The sequence below is a fragment of the Triturus cristatus genome, chromosome 12 (assembly GCF_964204655.1).
Source record: "Triturus cristatus chromosome 12, aTriCri1.1, whole genome shotgun sequence".
NCBI classification, from domain to species: Eukaryota; Metazoa; Chordata; class Amphibia; order Caudata; family Salamandridae; genus Triturus; species Triturus cristatus.
In genome coordinates, this window is record NC_140595.1 from 194,692,029 (window position 1) to 194,710,074 (window position 18,046).

At 47.2% G+C, this 18,046-nt stretch overlaps 1 protein-coding gene across 1 annotated transcript in view; it reads left to right on the forward strand.

The window, feature by feature from the left end:
* The window catches only part of HYDIN (HYDIN axonemal central pair apparatus protein), a 2,467,744-nt gene that overhangs the window by 1,207,647 nt on the left and 1,242,051 nt on the right, over nt 1–18,046 (forward strand). Inside the window, exon 36 of the mRNA XM_085640020.1 lies at nt 17,517–17,756. Coding sequence (XP_085496146.1) covers nt 17,517–17,756 — 240 coding nt within the window. The remainder of the gene's footprint in view (nt 1–17,516; nt 17,757–18,046) is intronic.

Sequence of the window (18,046 nt, forward strand, 5' to 3'; positions counted from 1 at the left end):
CAAAGTACTTATTTGTTCGGTTATTTAAAACCATTACAAAATAAAAAGTGCATAAACAGCACACTAGTATTTCATGTATAAAGACTTCATTAAATTCAACTTATCAATAATACTGTATAGTTAATCCTATGATTTTGCTTTTACAATGAAACAAGTGTTGCTAAATCACCCAGCAGAACAACTGTATGTTCAAAATAATTAAATTAAGCTAAAACGTAAATTATGGCTACATTTAAAAAAGAAGTATTCAGTAAAACTGGGTTGTGCAAAATACAAACTGCAAAGGAGCAGTAAACTTACTTCAGTAAGAATCAGTTACATTAACGGTTTGAAATGCCCCTCTCTGAAGGGGACTTCGGAACTTTTTGCCTTCCTCCTCCTATTTTGCTGACCTTTTTGTTTGCATTAGGACTCTGAGCACTTTAACACTGCTGACCAGTGGTAAATTGCTTGTGCTTCTCCCCTAAACATGGTAACATTGGTTTATCCACAACTGGGATATTTAATTCATCTGTAAGCCCCTAGTAGAGTGCACTACCTATGACCAGGGCCTGTAAATTAAATGGTATTAGTGGGCCTGCAGTGCCGATTGTGCCACCCACACAAGTAGCTCTTAAAACATGTCTCAGGCCTACCACTGCTAGGCCAAGCCTTAAAACTCCCCTTTTATTAAACAGAAGTCACCCCAAAGGTAGGCCCTAGGTAGCCCTAAGGGCAGGGTGCTGTGCAAGTAAAGGTTAGGACATGTGCTTTTAAGTTTTACATGTCCTGGTAGTGAAAAACACCCCAAATCATGTTTTACTACTCTGAGGCCTATTTCTCTAATAGGTTAACATTGGGGATTCCATATTACACTTTTACGCTGCAATTCCTGAAAGAGAAGGATTATCTCTATCATGTTTGTTATCATTGGAATGGTAATGATCAATCCTCTTTGTTGGTAAAGTTGGATTTAACATTACTATTTTAGAAATTTCACTTTTAGAAAGTTGGTCTTTCTCTGCTCTTAAAGCTCTGTGTGCCTGTAACCTTTCTACAAAGCACTTCTGAGGTGGGTGACAGCGTGACTTTGTATATTCCATCTAGACAGCCGCACACAAAGTCATGTTAGGTGTGTCTGAGTGTCCTGCATCCTGATGACTCATCTTTGACAGGATGGAAAGGAGGACTTGATACCTGAATGGGCAGTGTCCTTTCCCCACACTAAGGGCTGATGTACCCACCTGTAGTGAGCCTGGAGCCAGGGCTAGGACGAATGGGCCTATATGCACTTTAAAGACCCTTCTTTGAAGTCACCCTCACTTCAAAGGCACAACTATGTATACATACTGGATCTCTGACCCCACCAAATCAGACACTTCTGGACCTGTAAAGAAACTCTGTCAGAAAGAAGAACTGCTTTGCTGTTACAAGGACTGTCAATCTGCTTGGCTGCTACTCTGGAAGACCTGCTTTTCTGCTGTGCTGTCCTGCTACCCTATGCCCCTGCTGCGGAAGAATGGGCTCTGCTTGAACTTAGAGTGATCTCCAAGGGCTTTTTGGCTTGCCTCCTGTTTCTGAGACTTAGGGATATCAAAGTCTACCCACCTGCTCCTGGTCCATTGGAAGTGGACCTAGATGCTTGCTCCAGTCAAACCGACACATCTCCTGTCTGCGTGTAACAGAAGTGACTCATCGTTGCTGTTCTGGGAACAGAATTGGCGCATCGCACTTGGATACAGCGCATCGCCTTAAGGAACCGATACATCAGAAACAACATATCGCAGCTGCTACAGTGTGGGAAGATCAACGCATTCCTTCGACTGCTTGGAGAAACTCACTCATCGTTCTTGGAACCAAAGCCTCTCGAACCCAGCGCATCATGTTTGGAACCGACGCATTGTCGCCACTGCGTAAAGAAAATCCATGCATCACCTCTCTGGGATTGACACTCACACATTGCTCAGCTGTACCCCACATCTCGCTGTTGCAACCAGGATCAAGGTACTTTGTTTAGTGGGCCTGCGTTGCTCCTGTATCCAGCCTGTGCTTCATCGCGGTTGGCCTGAACTCTTGACTTTGTCCCAGTCCAGCGCGACCAGATAACACCCATTCGTTCTTATTGCTTCAAAGCGCTATTGACATTCTTATTCTTTAAAAAATCATATCTCTACTTCTACTCATTGGATTTTTGTCGTTTTTTTCTTGCTTTATTTATAAAATCACAATCTATTTTTCTAACATGGTGTGGAGTCTTTTTGTGGTGTTTTCAGTGGGTTGCTTTGTGTTGTGTTACACAAATACTTTACACATTGCATCTTAAGTTAAGCCTGCCTGCTCTGTTCCAAGCGACCATGAGGTGAGCACAGGTTAATTTTGGGTGTGTATCTAACTTACCCTGGCGAGGATTGTGGTTCCTGCTTGGACAGGGTGCATACCTCTGCCAACCAGAAATCCAATTTCTAACAGTAACCAGTTATTTCCTTTAAAAAACTATTACATAATTAAGCTCTGTATACCTTAAAACAATAGATATCTAAAAACCACAGTACATACTACAAATAGCTATTCATAGTATGCGTTAAATTTATAAAACACAGTCCTCATCTCCTTGGTTCAGCCTACTAAGCATTCTTTCGGGCCAGAGCCACTATTTTCTCTGTTGCAGCTCAATATGGAATACTTATCATCAAATAAAATCTCTAAATTGCTCTTAAGTCTTTTTACTGGTCAGGGCTGCCTCCATACACTAAAAAGCGGACGTTGTAGTTGATGTTTAAACTTATGGCTGATACCTCACCACGAGCTGCATTATACCTACTTATATTGTTGACCGCTAAGTCCACAAACTTGACCAGTTAAATGTTCATTGCAATGTTGTCCTTATTGAAGACACTGAAGATGGCCTGCCTGAATGAATGGATGCCTAATTTATTCCATTTTCGTCTCAGGAGCACTTTCTGTTCTGCAGGCTATGTGTTGGAATGGTTCGTCGTAAGCACTACAACCCCACAACCCCTGCATTATTGTTTCCGTTGGCCTACGTAACCTAGCTAAATGTTTCAGACACGGCCATTCCTCTAGCCTTCAAACCAAAAACTTACTTTTTTAGTATTTTGAATATGTGCAGGCCAGGTAGGGTTGTTGAAGCCTCTGCCTGTAGGAGCTAATAACTGCCCAGAAGAACCCTCACTTTGCCAAAATATCCATGTCAAGCTGGCACAATTGAAATTGTACTCGCCTTCTGATACTTTGCTTGAAGTAATTTTGGGATACATGTGATTTCGAAGCTCTGTAGAATTCAGCTGTTTGCAGGATTCCTCAAGGTACATGGAGTGAATCCGCCTGACCTCGCCTGACTCGAATTTCATGCCACAATCGAGCCTTCAAGCTTCCTATCCTGGCCAGCCGGAGTTTCTGGCAAATATTTAAGAACTTACTTGCCAGAGCCACGCACTGATCAAGGAGGCAGAGTTCCAGTCAGATCTGCACTGCTGATGAGAATCTCGGCAGGCAAAGAGTGGCCTTATAGATTCCAGTGACCAGGTTATTTAGGTGCTTCCCATCCCTCGCCAACAGAATCTCGCTGCCATACATCAAGGTTGGAATGACCTTGGTTCTCATTATCTTTAGGAGTGGATCAAGGCTCATCCCTCACAGCGAGCTAGACAGTTATGAAAAAGAAGACAGGAGGGCCAGGGCTTTCACTTCTGTAACCCCCAAAGGGTAGACAAAGGAACACCTTGCATCAATTGTAGCACCAAGATATTTATATGACTGTGCCTTGGAAATCCTGTTGCCATTAAAATACCAGCTTTCCCGACTTAATGATTTTTCTGTCCCGGATGAGAATCTTTGGTTTCTTTAGATTGACTTCCAGGCAGTTTCCCTCAGTGTAGGAGTGCAAGGCATCTAGTAACCGCTGCAGTCCGACTCTAGTGTGGCTGAACAGAACTATGTCATCTGCATGAAGCAGGTTGTTGAGTTGTTCACCCTGGATCTTGGGGGGTGGCTGTTTGTGGTGTTGAGGGTGCTAAGCAGATGGGAAATGCATAAGTTGAAGAATATTGCGGTAAGCACACATCCCTGCTTGACCCCCAGAAAGGTGGTAATTTTCCTACCCCCTCAGGTCCTGTCGCCCAGCTTAACACAAATCCCTGTGTCTGTATACAGTTGTACGATGGCCTCACGGAGGCTCTGTGGGATTCCCAAGTTCATTAGTTTCTTCCACAGGTCCTCCTGGGGACATGATTGAACACTGCCCTAAAATACACAAAACAGTAGTACAGCATAGCGCAAGATGTTACCACCCTCTCTAATAGTAGGGAGATTGCTAGTGAGGTACCGGAATTTTCATAGAACCCGGTTTGATTCTTTGGAATGATGCCCCTGGATGTGGCCCATTGCCATAGCGACTACAATAGCAGCCTGGAAAATAATTTGGCTTCATTGTCCAATAGCACTGTCAGCCTGAAATGATGAGGTCTTATTTAATGCTGTCTTTAGGGATAGGCTGAATAATGGCACCACACCATGATTCCAGGATTGATGAACTTCTCAGGCTGTAATTAAATAGTGGCATAAGTTTTCTAGCCAAACATTGTGTATCCTGCTCGAATAGAGCCTGTGGGAGGCCCTTTGCCCTGGAGCTCCATCAGGTCTGGCTTTTGCCAGAGTTGTGTTCAGCTGTTCATTAAAGAAAGTCAAATACTGACGAGAGCAGGATAGACCCTCTGCAACACAATAAGTGACAGAGATAAAGGCTTCCACAGAGCTTGTGTGGCAAGGCTGGCTTCTTAACTGAACATCCTAACTGTCTGAGCATTCTACAAGGTTGCTGGGCATGAAATGTCTTGCCAGAAAGGAAGACCATTCGGGTTCAGAGATGTTAGCACTGCTGGCTCTGCCTGCGTCATTTGCCTGCTGATTGACCATGGATCAAAAGTTCTTCGAGTTACTCTTTTACTCTCATTAAGAAGCTTTCGCCCAATACTGACTAATGCTCTCAGGGAAATGTTCAAGGCCTTCTTCAATCTTGCGATTGTAGCAGTAGGAGGAAACATTCTTGAGTGAAATGGAAACTGAACTCTAGCTGCTGTGGTGCAGGAACATTTCACCAGTAGCTGAGCAGTTAAACTGTTGCAGCCAGCAACTGGAGACATGTTCTCAGCAGTGGCCCTAGTTTTAATTCTAACACATTCTGCCATGATTTGTCCGTATGAACGCTTCCATTTGAGCCTCATAAAATTGTCAGTAAATGCTCCTTTACTAGAGGCACAATCCAGGGTGTGTTGCACCATGCTGGTGTTCAGTCTCATAACTTGAGGATGATGGCCGATCTCTGAGCTGGATGCTATGCCGTTACATTCCACAAGGTGAACATTTTCATGTTATACATTGTGTAGTCAAGATTTGACCTTGATTTATCGTCTTAGCTTGTATATTTAGGAAAAACATTCCGTAGAAATCTTCCATTTAAAACTTTAAAGCCCAAGCTATTGAGCTGCATAATCCCAGTTCCCCCAGCGTATTCCGTTGGTTTGCCCTGGGCTTGATCTGCTCAGGAATGCTCCATGAGCAGTCTTGAGCCTGCTCTTAAGTCTTATCGTGGTTATCTTGGAATAGATTCACATTAAAATCCCCAGTTATGATACAGTCAGTTGTCTTGAGCATTCTCTGAAGCCTCATCATTGCTATCTTGGAATAGATTCACTTTAAAATCCCTGGTTGTGATACAGTCAGTTGTGGGGTAGCCCCTACCCAGTTCGCATAGTACTGAAGTGAGATGGGTCAATTTTGACCTTTTTTCCCTCGAGCATGGGTTGATGTGAATGTTAATTAACAGAAGCGAACGGTTCGGTCTCCAATTTGTCTATTTAAATATTTGAAGCCAGTTCTCTTGTGTGTCTATGGTTTTTACCAGAATTTTGAGATTTGTAGAAATATACAGGGAAAGGCCTTCCTTAGGCCTGCCTTACTGTCCCATCTTCACCCCCGAGATGAACCCGGAGCTGGACAGACTTCGAGTCCAACGCCAGAGGGTACTTTTGTTCCCTTGTTCATCCCAGGTGTTCCCTATCGCAGTGAAGGTGGTGATGAGGACTGGGAGGGGTCATATGCTGAGGTGGTGACATATGACCCCTGTATGGTGGTGGTCCAAGCTTCTTCTTCCAGGAGCGCATTCCCTTTTGCTCATCCAGACAGGGAATCCAAGAAGTTGGATCATCTTGGGAGGCACATGTTCTCTTCCTCCAGCTTGGCCCTGCGGTCTGTGAATACTCCCATACAATCTGGGATACATTTGCTAAAGTGCTGCCTCAGTGCCTGGGCCATTCTCTCCCAAGCTGTGGCAGATGGGAGAGACCGAGCTAAATTCACAATCCCTGTGGACTGGATACCACTGACTCACTGGCTGAATGATTGCCACGTTGGTAGCCCTTCATCCCCACAACCGGCTGAGGACAACTGGCTTTTCAGGGGACCTTCAAGCAACTCTGCTGGACAGGCTCTTCGATGGCCATTGCCTTTTTGGCGATAAGGCAGACTCGACGCTGAAGCGCTTTAAGGATTCCCGAGCTATGGCCAAATCCTTAGGCCTCGCGACGTCCTCTCTTCTACCACAGTCTGTTTTTTCCCCTTTTGTGGCTATAGAGGGGCACCGCACCACGTCGGGCCCAGTCTAGACACCGGTCCACGCAGGCTGCCCAGCCTATGGGTGGCCACGGACGTGGGACCCAGCAACCTCGCAGGTCTGGGAGCCAGCGGGCGGGCCAGTCTACATTTTACCCCCCTGCAGCAGCCTCCAAACTCTCCTAGTCTGACCTTTCAGGCACATCAGCTGCTAGTGGGTGGCAGGATTCACCATTGCCTCCCCCACTGGCAAACCATCACATCAGACAGGTAGGTTTTGCAGATAGTTAGAGGGGGCTACTCCCTCCCCTTCGAGACTACACCTCCCTCCATGCCACCATATTTTGATCGCATGTCGGAGGATCATTTGGCACGTCTGCCACAGGAAGTTTCAGCTCTCTTGGCCAAGGGAGCTATCGAATGGGTCCCTGCACCAGAAGTAGGTCGTGGTTGCTATTCCCCCCACTTTCTGGTGCCCAAGAAGGACAAGGGCCTGCGTCCTATCCTAGACCTCTGGGCTCTAAACCGCTTCCTCTGCAATGACGAGTTCAAAATGCTCACGTTGGCTCAGGTTAGCCTGCCCTCAACCCTGGAGACTGGATGGTGGTGTTGGGCTTGCAGAACGCCTGTTTCCATATTCCTGTCCTGCCAGCTCACAGACGCTACCTATGGTTCACGATAGGCCACGAGCATTTTCAGTTCACCGTGCTCCCCTATAGCCTTACCAGCGCCCCTCGGGTGTACACGAAAGTGATGGCGGTGGTCGCAGCTCATCTGTGCAGATCAGGGGTTCCAGTCTTTCCCTATTTTGACGACTGGCTGTTGAAGGTGGGCTCCCCCAGGCTGTCGTCTCCCACCTCCAGACTACGGCGGACCTCCAACATTCACTGCATTTACTGGGGTTCTAGACACAGTGCAGTTTGTAGCCTATCCTTCCAAACAGCAAACAGTGAGTCCCGGATATTCGGGATATGATACCAATGTTTCAGCTTCTATCCCGGATTTTGGTGAGAATTACCCTGAGGCTGCTGGGCCTCATGCCTCCTGCATCCTGCTGGTGGATCATGCCATATGACATATGCGGGCTCTGCAGTGCCACCTGAAGTTCCAGGGGGCGCAGCATCAGGGGAATCTTTCTGACTTCGTCCAGATCTCAGAGGGAACTGCACAACAACTACGGTGGTGGTTAACGAATCAGGATTGAGTCAGAAACAGATCCCTCTTGCTTCCCCAACCAGACCTCACGGTGGTGACGATGCATCACTCCTGGAATGTGGTGGCCACCTGGGAGAAGCAGAGATCAGAGGAGTCTGGTCTCCGGCAGAGTCCGGGCTCCATATCAACCTGTTGGAGCTCCGGGCGATTTGCTTGGCACTGAAGGCTTTCCTTGCCTCCATCAAGGGGAAGGCAGTGCAGGTATTCACAGACAACACCACCTCCATGTGGTACTGCAACAAACAGGGCTGGGTGGGGTCGTGGGCCCTTTATCAGTAGACTCTTTGCCTTTGGACATGGCTGGAACATCAGGGCATGACCCTGGTGGGTTAACACCTGGCAGGTTCTCTGAACGCCAGAGCGGACGAACTCAGCCGCAGTGCCTGGTGGATCACGAATGGCGTCTTCACTCAGATGTGGTGCAAGGTCTCTTTCAGCAGTGGGGAGAGCCTTGATCAGATCTGTTCGCCACCGAAGAGAGCACGCAATGTCATCAGTTCTGCACATTGGAGTTTCCAAGGCGGCACTCGCTCGGCAACGCTTTTCGTTACAAGTGGAACTGCAGCCTCATGTACGCCTTTCCTCTGTCTCACTTCTGCCCCGAATGCTGAAGAAGATAAAACGTGACTGGGCCCAAGTCATTCTTGTGGCTCCGGGCTAAGCATGGCCATCGATCCTCCAATCAGACTGCCTCCTTCCAGAGGATCTTCTATTGCAGCAGCAGGGGACTGTCCTCCACCTGAACCTGTTCAGCCTCCACCTCCTTGCGTGGAGATTGACAGTGACAGTTGACAGCTTTTGCCCTTTCGCCCAAGTCTGTAATGTCATCATGGCAGCCAGGTGTCCCTCCACTAAGATGGTATACGCCTGTCGATGGAACAAGTTTGTGGCATGGTGCACAGCAAAGGCTGTGGATCCCCTCTACACCCCTCTTTCTAAGGTTCATTTTGTTCCTTCTTTGGCCCAGCAGGGCTCTGCTCTGGGCACTCTTACAGGCTGTCTGGTACACATTTCTGCTTTTCTTTGGCTACCAGATCAGCCCTCTTTTTTCAAGTCCACTATTGTTAATAGGTTCTTTAAGGGCATTATTCACCTCTTTCCTCCATCTCCTTTCATAATGCCTCAGTGGGACTTGAACCGTGTCCTGAATTACCTTATGTCTGAGAGACCTTCACTGGCTCCCCATCAACAAGAGAATCACCTTCCGCCTCCTCACCCACGCACACAAAGCCCTACACGACCAAGGCCCGAGCTACCTCAACAGCCGAGTCAACTTCTACGCTCCCAAACGCCACCTCCGATCAGCCAACCACGCCCTCGCCGCCGTCCCCCGCATCCGAAGAGCGACTACAGGAGGAAGGTCCTTCTCCTACCTGGCCGCCAAGACCTGGAACTGCCTCCCGTCCGACCTGCGCCTGACCCAAGACCACCTCTCCTTCAGGAAGAAGCTGAAGACCTGGCTGTTCGAGCAGTAGCGGCACCCCCCCCCCCCCAGCGCCTTGAGACCCTATGGGTATGTAGCGCGCTTTATAAGTGGCACTGATTGATTGATTGATATGTGTACTCCCTTCGAGTCTCTTCACAACTGTCCCTTTAGGCTCCTTACTCTGAAGACTGCCTTTCTTGTTGCCATCACCTCTGTTCGCAGAGTGAGTGAGCTTCAGGCTCTTTCTTCTTAGCCCCCTTTCTTCTCTGGGCATCCGGATAAAGTGGTGCTTAGGACGAGACCCTCGTTTCCTTCCTAAAGTAGTTACTTCTTTTCACATAGGACAAACTATCTCTCTGCCCACCTTTTTCCCACCTCCGCACCCTTCCAAAGAGGAGAGACTCCACCGTCTGGACCCAAACCGTGCGCTTTCCTTCTACCTTGACCACACTAAAGATTTCCGGTGGAGGCTTAACTCTTCGTTGGTTATGTGGGTGCCAAGAAAGGTTGGGCTTTCCAAAAGCGTACAATCTCAAGATGGGTTGTCCTTTGTATAAAGATCAGTTACGTTTTAGCTAAAAAGGAACCTCCAGTGGGGCTGCGGGCTCATTCCACTAGAGCTACGGCAGCAACTACTGCTTTGTCACGTGAAGTCCCACTTATTGACATCTGCCAGGCGGCCACGTAGGCATCTATGCACACGTTCACCAGACATTACTGCCTGGATAGTCAAGTCCGAAGGGACAGCTACTTTGCCCGTTCTGTCCTCCAGGATTTTCTGGTGTGAACTTGGTTCACAGACCCTCCTCTAGGAATGGTATTGCTGGGGTATCTATTCTAAGGTAAGGAATCTATAACTAACAGTCTCTTTCAGATGAACAAGTTACTTACACTTGGTAACGATGTATCTGTATCCTCCCCGCTCTGCAAACTGATTTCTAGGGATAAGGGACTCCCTTGCAGGGCCCTAGTTTTGGCGCACCAGTGGTCAGTGTCTTTCATGGCTCCGTGCTTCTGGCATGGAAACTGATGTCAGTGTGCAGGGTCGGAGTCTAAGTAGGCACTGCAACGTCATCCCGGCGACCATGACGCAGTCGACGGACATGGAGTCGACCGACTCCACCTACCTACGCGCAGGGGTACTGCTAAGAGAAAAAATTCTCCGGATCCAGTCTGACACCTGAGGGTGATTCTAAGGTAAGGAATCTATAACTAACACATGTCTCTTTCAGATACACGAAGGTAAGTAACTTGTTCTTTACTGAAAACAACTGAAATATCTCTGCAAGTATCAGCGAAATGAGGAATGACTGGCGGAATCTCACCAATTCTCGCAGTATTTCCTCATTATTAGAGGACTCTCAGGGCTCAACTTGTGATGGACTGGACTTTCCCCACACTCCATCATTATACCTATATCAGTAAATTCAGGTTTGGGGAAATCCGAGCACATTTACTACACCTCTTATAATTAGAGCCTTAGTGAAAGGGAGAAATTAATCGATTGCACTGAGTTCTCCATTGTTCAAATAACTGATTGACTAGCTATGCAGCTCAACTGATAATGTAAGAAGTACTCCGATACAATTTCCACAAAAGCACATTTTTGGATTGATGGTGAAAGAGCACCTGGCGGCAATGAAGGGGGTAGTAGTACTGTTAACTTAGTGGTTTCATGAAGTTTTCTAACCTGATTTCAACTAACCCAGTTTATTTACATGAACCCTTACTACAGTCACGTTAGGCAGCTCAACTGTTTTAAAAGTCCTTCCACAATTCAGGTTAGACAGACATCCTGAATTCTTCCTGGCAGGATGTAGATCTCTCTTTCCTCAAGACCTTTTAGCTTCCTGTACTGTCAGACTCTGAAAGCAGGATTAAGATAAGGCACTCTAGTGATCTGTAGAGTCAGTAAAAAGGCTGTCTCTATTAACCATGGTATCAAGTCTTTAGATAGACAGAGATTGGGCTGCGGTCAGGACAGCTCTCAGCACGGAAAGAAGAGACCCCCTTTCTCTCCAGAACTGTAATGATGTTTTATGTATTGACCATGGGGTTTTCAGGTACATAGTCTAGGATGCCATTGGTGACTACCTTTGAACCAATTCTTAGATGTGCTGAAAGTGTTCCATTCCCCTATGTTTTACTGTAGAATCATGTAATCCAAACATTTTACCGAAGGTAAATTTCACAAGCCCCATGTGGTTTAAAGGAAAACGGTATATAACTCTGCTTGACAGCAAGAACTTTCTCTGTACGATACTCCTTTTTTCTTTTGCCCAAAAAGATTTCACAACTGCCAAAGGAATAACAGATCTGAGCCCTCCTTTGACTGTTGGAGACACAGAGCCAGCAGGCGTCCTGCAGGACATTAGAAGAGTAGAGTGCAAGTGTCCAGTTTGTATCTAGATGTGGCTTCAATGGCAGAGTTCAGAAATCACTTCTGCACTATTCCCAGATTGTTAATAAACACTTTACAAGTCAGAAAAAGGAGAGACGTTACAGTGAAACTTGTCTCTTCCACTAATGCGTTCTGCTCTCCGGGTATTTAGTTATATTCTTTTTTTTTTTTTTTTTTTTGAAAAACCTTTATTGACATTTCAATCAATAACAAGTATGGGCCTACAACCCCCCGGGGCCGGCCGCTAAGCAGTCAGAGCAACAGAGATCAAATGTTAACACAGGCAGCACCTCGGGGAGCAGAATCTTCATGCTAATATAGTCTGGCCAGTGAAGAGCGCAGGTAGGACCCCAGGATAAAAAGGGTTTTTATTTTATAATGGAAAAAGACAGAAGGATCAGGTGCCGAACAATTTCCCAACAGCGATAAGAGGCAGGCAGAATGATAAACGTAAGCAATAAACAGCAATCTATTGAATCAATGGCGCAGACACAGGAAATTCAGGATAGGGAAGAATATCATGCCCAGCTGCGCCTGCAGTCCCCTGCCCTAAAGCCCAGAGAACACCCCGGAAATTGTGGCACACATGAAAAGGCAACGATTCACAACAAAGGAGGTGTACCACGCTGATCCCAGAAAAGAAAAAACAAGAAGAATCAGAGAAGAAAAAGGAGGCCATGGAAAAAAGAGATTAAAGACTAAAGAATCCCCTCCCCCAACCCCCCACCCTGCACCTCTGCAGATGAGTACGCCCCCCCCCCCCCCCCCCCCCAGCAGTGTGCCTGTCGCCCTGGAACCAGACCCGAAATATAGAAGAAACAGGGAAAAAGGAGTAAAAAAAGAACCCCACCAGAAGGGGGGGTAGAGAGAGTATTAATAAACTGGAGGAGGGCCTTCAAAACATGCCCCCGGCGTCTCCCTCCCGCACATTATGTTTCCCCCAAAGCAAACAGTAAGCGACACAAAATCGACCATGTCAAAGAAAGATGGGGAGCATTTTGCACCTACTATACCGACAGTTATACCATGAGAGCACGCAACCCCGAGCCCGCCCGCCTATTAGCCGACCACCACTGAAAGAGCATTCTTATCCTTGGCCACTCTTGGCAAATCCGCCCATGCATACCCCTCGACCCGGCGCCATGTCCAATGCTACACGGTAAAGGAGCGTCCAAAAACGACCAGGAAGCGACGCACCCCGGTGGGGTGGAAGTCTCTGAGTACCAACCCAGTCAGCATTATGGAGGAACGTCTTTCCCAGTGCTGCCCCAGGATCTGCACTGCACACAAGGTCCAGGAAGGCGGAATCAGCCAGAGTAGACAACCGTTGCTTGAGTTTTCCCAGGGTCGCCGGAGGCCGCACACCGGACAAGGCCACCCCCCCCCACTCAGGTCCAATACCTCCGGGACAGATCAGATCCACAGCCAGCCGATCACACAATAGTAGACTGTCCGGAGTTTCCAGCTGGTCACTAGGCACAGGGGTGGCCCCGATGTTATCGTCCTGAGTGCAGTGCAGGAAGTCCCTGTGTATCGGAGGACAGGCAGGCCGCAACTGTCCCAACGCTGATGCCACACCATCAAGCCTACTCCCCAATACACAAACGCCATGAAGCAAGGTGGAATGAAGGGCACCGAGAGCCTCGAGAAGGTCCCGGTACCCCAGCACAGCTCTCTGCGATCGCTCCGCTACGCTCCCCAGAGTCGCACACTCCCGATCCTGCTGTGACCTGGTGGACAGGATGGTAGACTTCATCGTGACAAGATGGCCGCCGGGTAGGTCCAACCCGTATTGGGACCGGGACCCAGGGGCAAGCGCATCAAGGTCCATGTCGCTGGCAAACAGGGTTCCGGAGGCAGACCAAAAATGTATCCGTTATGTAGTCACGGGCAACAGTCGTCCCCACCACGGACCAGCGCCCGCGAAAATCCGGGAGCAGCCCGCAGGAATCAGGGCGAGTTACGGGCGGCGTTCGGGCAGCTCACCGTCGAAGGCAGAGGCAATCACCGGAGAGTCGTGGAACTGCCACCCCGGGCATGCACTTGTTCCGCTCCGCTTAGTGGTAGGAAGCGACCACGGCGAAATGTAGGCCGATAGTCGCACCGATCCGGCAGTCCGACTCCACCCAGTCACCAAAGGCCGCTGTTGTGAAACTGCCACCCGGCCAAGGTGTCCACTCGAGGTCCCGGCTCCAGGGCCGCACAGGCCGCAAATTGCAAATACCCGTTTCTCCGGCGGTACAGCCGCCAGAAACTTCGGAGTCACTCGATCGGTTGCCGCTCTCATTCACAAACACGGGCGCATAGCGCAGGCTGAGGATCTAATGCAGGATATCCGTGCGGGATACGGAGGTTCACGGAGCCGGGAGTCTACGCTGCCGTCCCGGTCGCCATCTTGGCTCCTCTTTAGTTATATTCTTAATCATTCACTGAGTGAATATAATTATAAAATGGTAACTCTTATAAGGTTCACTTTCAAAGAGATTGCAATTCTGGTCTCAGATTTCAATGTTTGTATCCCAACTCTATAAACCTTATGAATTTCCTCTTCTAGATCGCCACCAATCCTGAAATTGTAATTTACTGGACATTTATTTTTACGGAAGGTTCTGCCAGAGGTGGAAACTTCTCCGCTACTAGAGCACCACACAAATGTGCATGAGACATTGTTGGTTATTGGGAAATTATAACTCACTTCTAGCACTGTTACTTAAGTACACACAAGACGACAGAATAGGCCTTATGCAGTATAGTTAAGTTAGAGTGTGCCATCAATCCTATTTTCTTACCACCCACTGTGAGCCTGGGGACTTGTAAATATCACGCAATAGTTTCATGTTGACATGGTCTACAATGTGTAATGGGGGACATCATTTTAAACAGCCTTTAGGGGATGGAGATTGGTTAGCAGCTATGGTTAAAAATCAAGAACATCCAAAAATGATCTGTCAGCTGGATTTACGTGCCATCAAATATCGAGGGATCCAGCTCTCCCTTTCAGAAGAGACTGCAGAAAGTCAATTTATCCCCACTGATGTAGAGTATTTGCTGGAACGTTCATTGCTGGCTCTCACTGCCACTCTCATTGAGTAGTAGGATCGCTTTGCTATAGACGATCATCCTTCCTAAGCTCCTACATATGCTGCAAAACAACGTGTGCTCTCCTACAGTTTTCTAACCACTGTTGAGATCATGTAATTGGGGCGGGGATATCCTTAGATCACTTGCTAAATGCTAAAAGTCAACCTTTGAGGGTGACCTAGCAATAATAGACCCTGTGTCATAATACAGAGCAGCACAGTTGCTGGTTTTGAATGAATGGATCTATTCCACTCAGAATGGAGCCTGGCAGAGCTCTACATACCTGGTTACATTGTGGGCGTTTGGGGAGGGATCCTTGCCATCTCTTGCTGTCTGTGCGGCATCTATGATCCAGTCACACCAAGTATGAAGATTTCCTAAGCCTCCTAACCGGTCCCTCCGTTCCGGGGTCTTCTGTTCTTCTGTTCTCAGGAACTAAGGGCACAAAAACTGAAATGCAAACAGCTGGAACGGTCTTGGAGGAAGGAGTACCGTCCAGCCGAAAGAACAATATATAAACAAGGCCTCCTATGTTATAAACAGATGCTATTCGAAACCAAGCGCGAGTTCTTTGCTGGACAAATTAATCTAGCCAGTAATTCTCCAAAGGAACTATTTAAAGTAGTTACTAGGTTGGCACATCCACAGCCTGCAACTATTATAACCAGTCAGGAATTTTGCGAAGAAATTGCTACTTTTTTTCAGGCTAAGGTGGAAGCTATCTTTAGCACCTTTAAGGACCCTGTTGGCAGCGGATTAGGAGATTTAACACATGGCCATATATCAGGGCCAGTGTTAAAGCTTAGTATGGATAGATTTCCATCAATATCCTACTTAGACACACTCAAGCTTCTCCTATCTGCCAAATCAGGCTCACCTTATGACCCTTGCCCAGTAGCAGTAGCAAAACTGGCCTCTGAACCTATAGCCTTGACACTTACGCCTCTATTCAACTCTATGTTTTCTGAAGGGCTTTTTCCTAAATTGTGGAAAACTGCATCGGTCCTGCCACTTTAAAAAAAGCCTAGTTTGGATATTAAAGATCCAAACAGCTTCCGCCCCATCTCACGCCTCCCTTTGCCTTCCAAATTGGTTAAGAAATACATGAATACTAAACTGAGCGCCTATTTATGTGAAGCCAAGGTCTTAGACCCCACCCAATTTGGGTTTATGGAAGGGCACAGTACCGAAACAGCCCTTCTTAAATCCACGGAAGAGATTAGGAGAGTGTTGGATCAGGGAGGAAAGGCTGTACTGATCCTGCTTGATCTCTCCGCAGCCTTCGATACGGTCCACCATGGAGTACTGATGGACCGTTTGTTGGCTTGCGGAGTGAAGGACAAAGCCTGGACTCTCCTGAAATCTTTCCTCTCGGACAGACGCCAGACAGTCTTGTTGGGTGAGTTTGTCTCCAAGCCTTTCTCTCATCCATGTGGGGTCCCTCAGGGGTCTTCCCAGAGCCCTACGCTTTTCAATATTTATGTATCCTCTCTGGCTCCTCTAATTGAGTCTTTCGGCTGTTACCTAACATCATATGCCGATGATACTCAAATTGTGGTTTCCCTCCAACCAGGGCAGGAGAAGGCAACTGGTGAGAGGCTTCATGATTGTATGGGAGCAGTGGGAGGCTGGATGACGCAAAACTGTTTAAAGCTGAATGCTAGTAAAACAGAAGTAATCCTGTTTGGGAATAATGTCAATTTCTGGACCCCTAGCTGGTGGCCAAAGTCTATGGGGACTCTGCCAATAAACTCCAGGAAAGTCAAGAACCTGGGTGTGGTATTGGATGAACATCTTGACATGCGTGATCAAGTGAATGCCGTGGTTTCTGCCACTTCTTATATTCTCAGGACCACGAGGAAAATTCTGCCTCTTCTACCGGCAGATTGTAAGCGCACAGTGGTAACTGCCTTGATTATGTCAAGACTAGACTATTGTAAGAGTCTTTATTTACATATGCAGGAGCGCAGCTTACAAAAACTTCAGATGCTGCTTACTGGAACCTCGAAATTTGTGTCAATTTCGAGCTCAATGAAAAAATTTCATTGGTTGCCTGTAAAAAAGCGAATCCTTTTTAAAACTCTTTGCTTACTCTTCCGAGCTCTCCAGGACACAGGTCCATTTCATCTGAAACAACAATTCAAGTGGTATGTGCCCAGAAGATCTTTACGCTCGTCAGGAGCAAAATTAACAGTAGTACCGACCATAAAAAGAGCCAGATGGGGAGGCAGAAGCTTTTCCGCTGGGGCAGCTAAGGCCTGGAATGAGCTCCCTGTTGGTTTAAGAAATTCTAAGGATTTACTTGCATTCAGGAAAGCGCTGAAAACATGGCTGTTTTAAACTTTCCTTGCCGGAACCGTGAGTTAGGAGGACTGCAGCAAGCGCCAGGACACCTTAGGGTAACCGTGCGCCGTATAAGTTTTACTAACATAACATAACATTCTGTCTCCTCAAAGTATTTGTTTCCTACAATACTGCCTGATTCCCTTGTTATGCCTGCTCCTTACATTAGCTAGAATGGTGAGATACAGCCTCTGTGTTTCTGTGAATCTTACCCAAGAGACCGTGCAAATAGTGTGTCTTGAGCCTCACCCTTAATTCCTGATGATGGACAGCTAAGATCACCAGCAATTAACTATTGCTTTGTTGTCACTGTATGTTTTGAAAGTTTTAACCAAATAGTTCAGCAAATGTTGCATGTATCAGGGAAGTTTCTGAATTATTTCAACAATCTTGCCTTGGGCACTTTTTACAATTGTATTGCTTTGTCTTGCATGTTTACAGAAGCTCTACAGCCAACGACTAGTATTGACCGTGTCAAAGAGCAGCCAGCGTGTGCCGCTGATGGTGCAAGGAAAGGGTCTAGAACCTCACTTGGACTTTATTCCCTCTGTGCTTGAGCTGGGACCTATCCTGCCTTACAGCATAGGGGCTGAGACCGACATTGTTGTGAAGAATCCCTGCAACTTTCCCATTGAATTCTACTCCCTGGAACTGGACAGGCAATACTTGGAGGAAGAGCAGGTAAGAAGATCGTTTTCTACTCTTCTTTAGCTCCCAAATTGCCCCATGCCATTTAGCGAGTCCTGACATGTTTGCCAACAGCACAGTGCATCATGGGATTTGCAGTTTTCCTTTCAACATTCGAGATATAATCTCAAATATCGCAGAATGCACACTAATGTTGTCTAAAAAGATGATAGTTGTGCAAGTTGTGAAGCATTCCGGTGACTAGTTGGCAATTGCACCATTCAGTTTCCAATTGATAAGCTCCAGTTTCACAAGAAAGGTAGGGGTGTATGTTTAAGATTTAT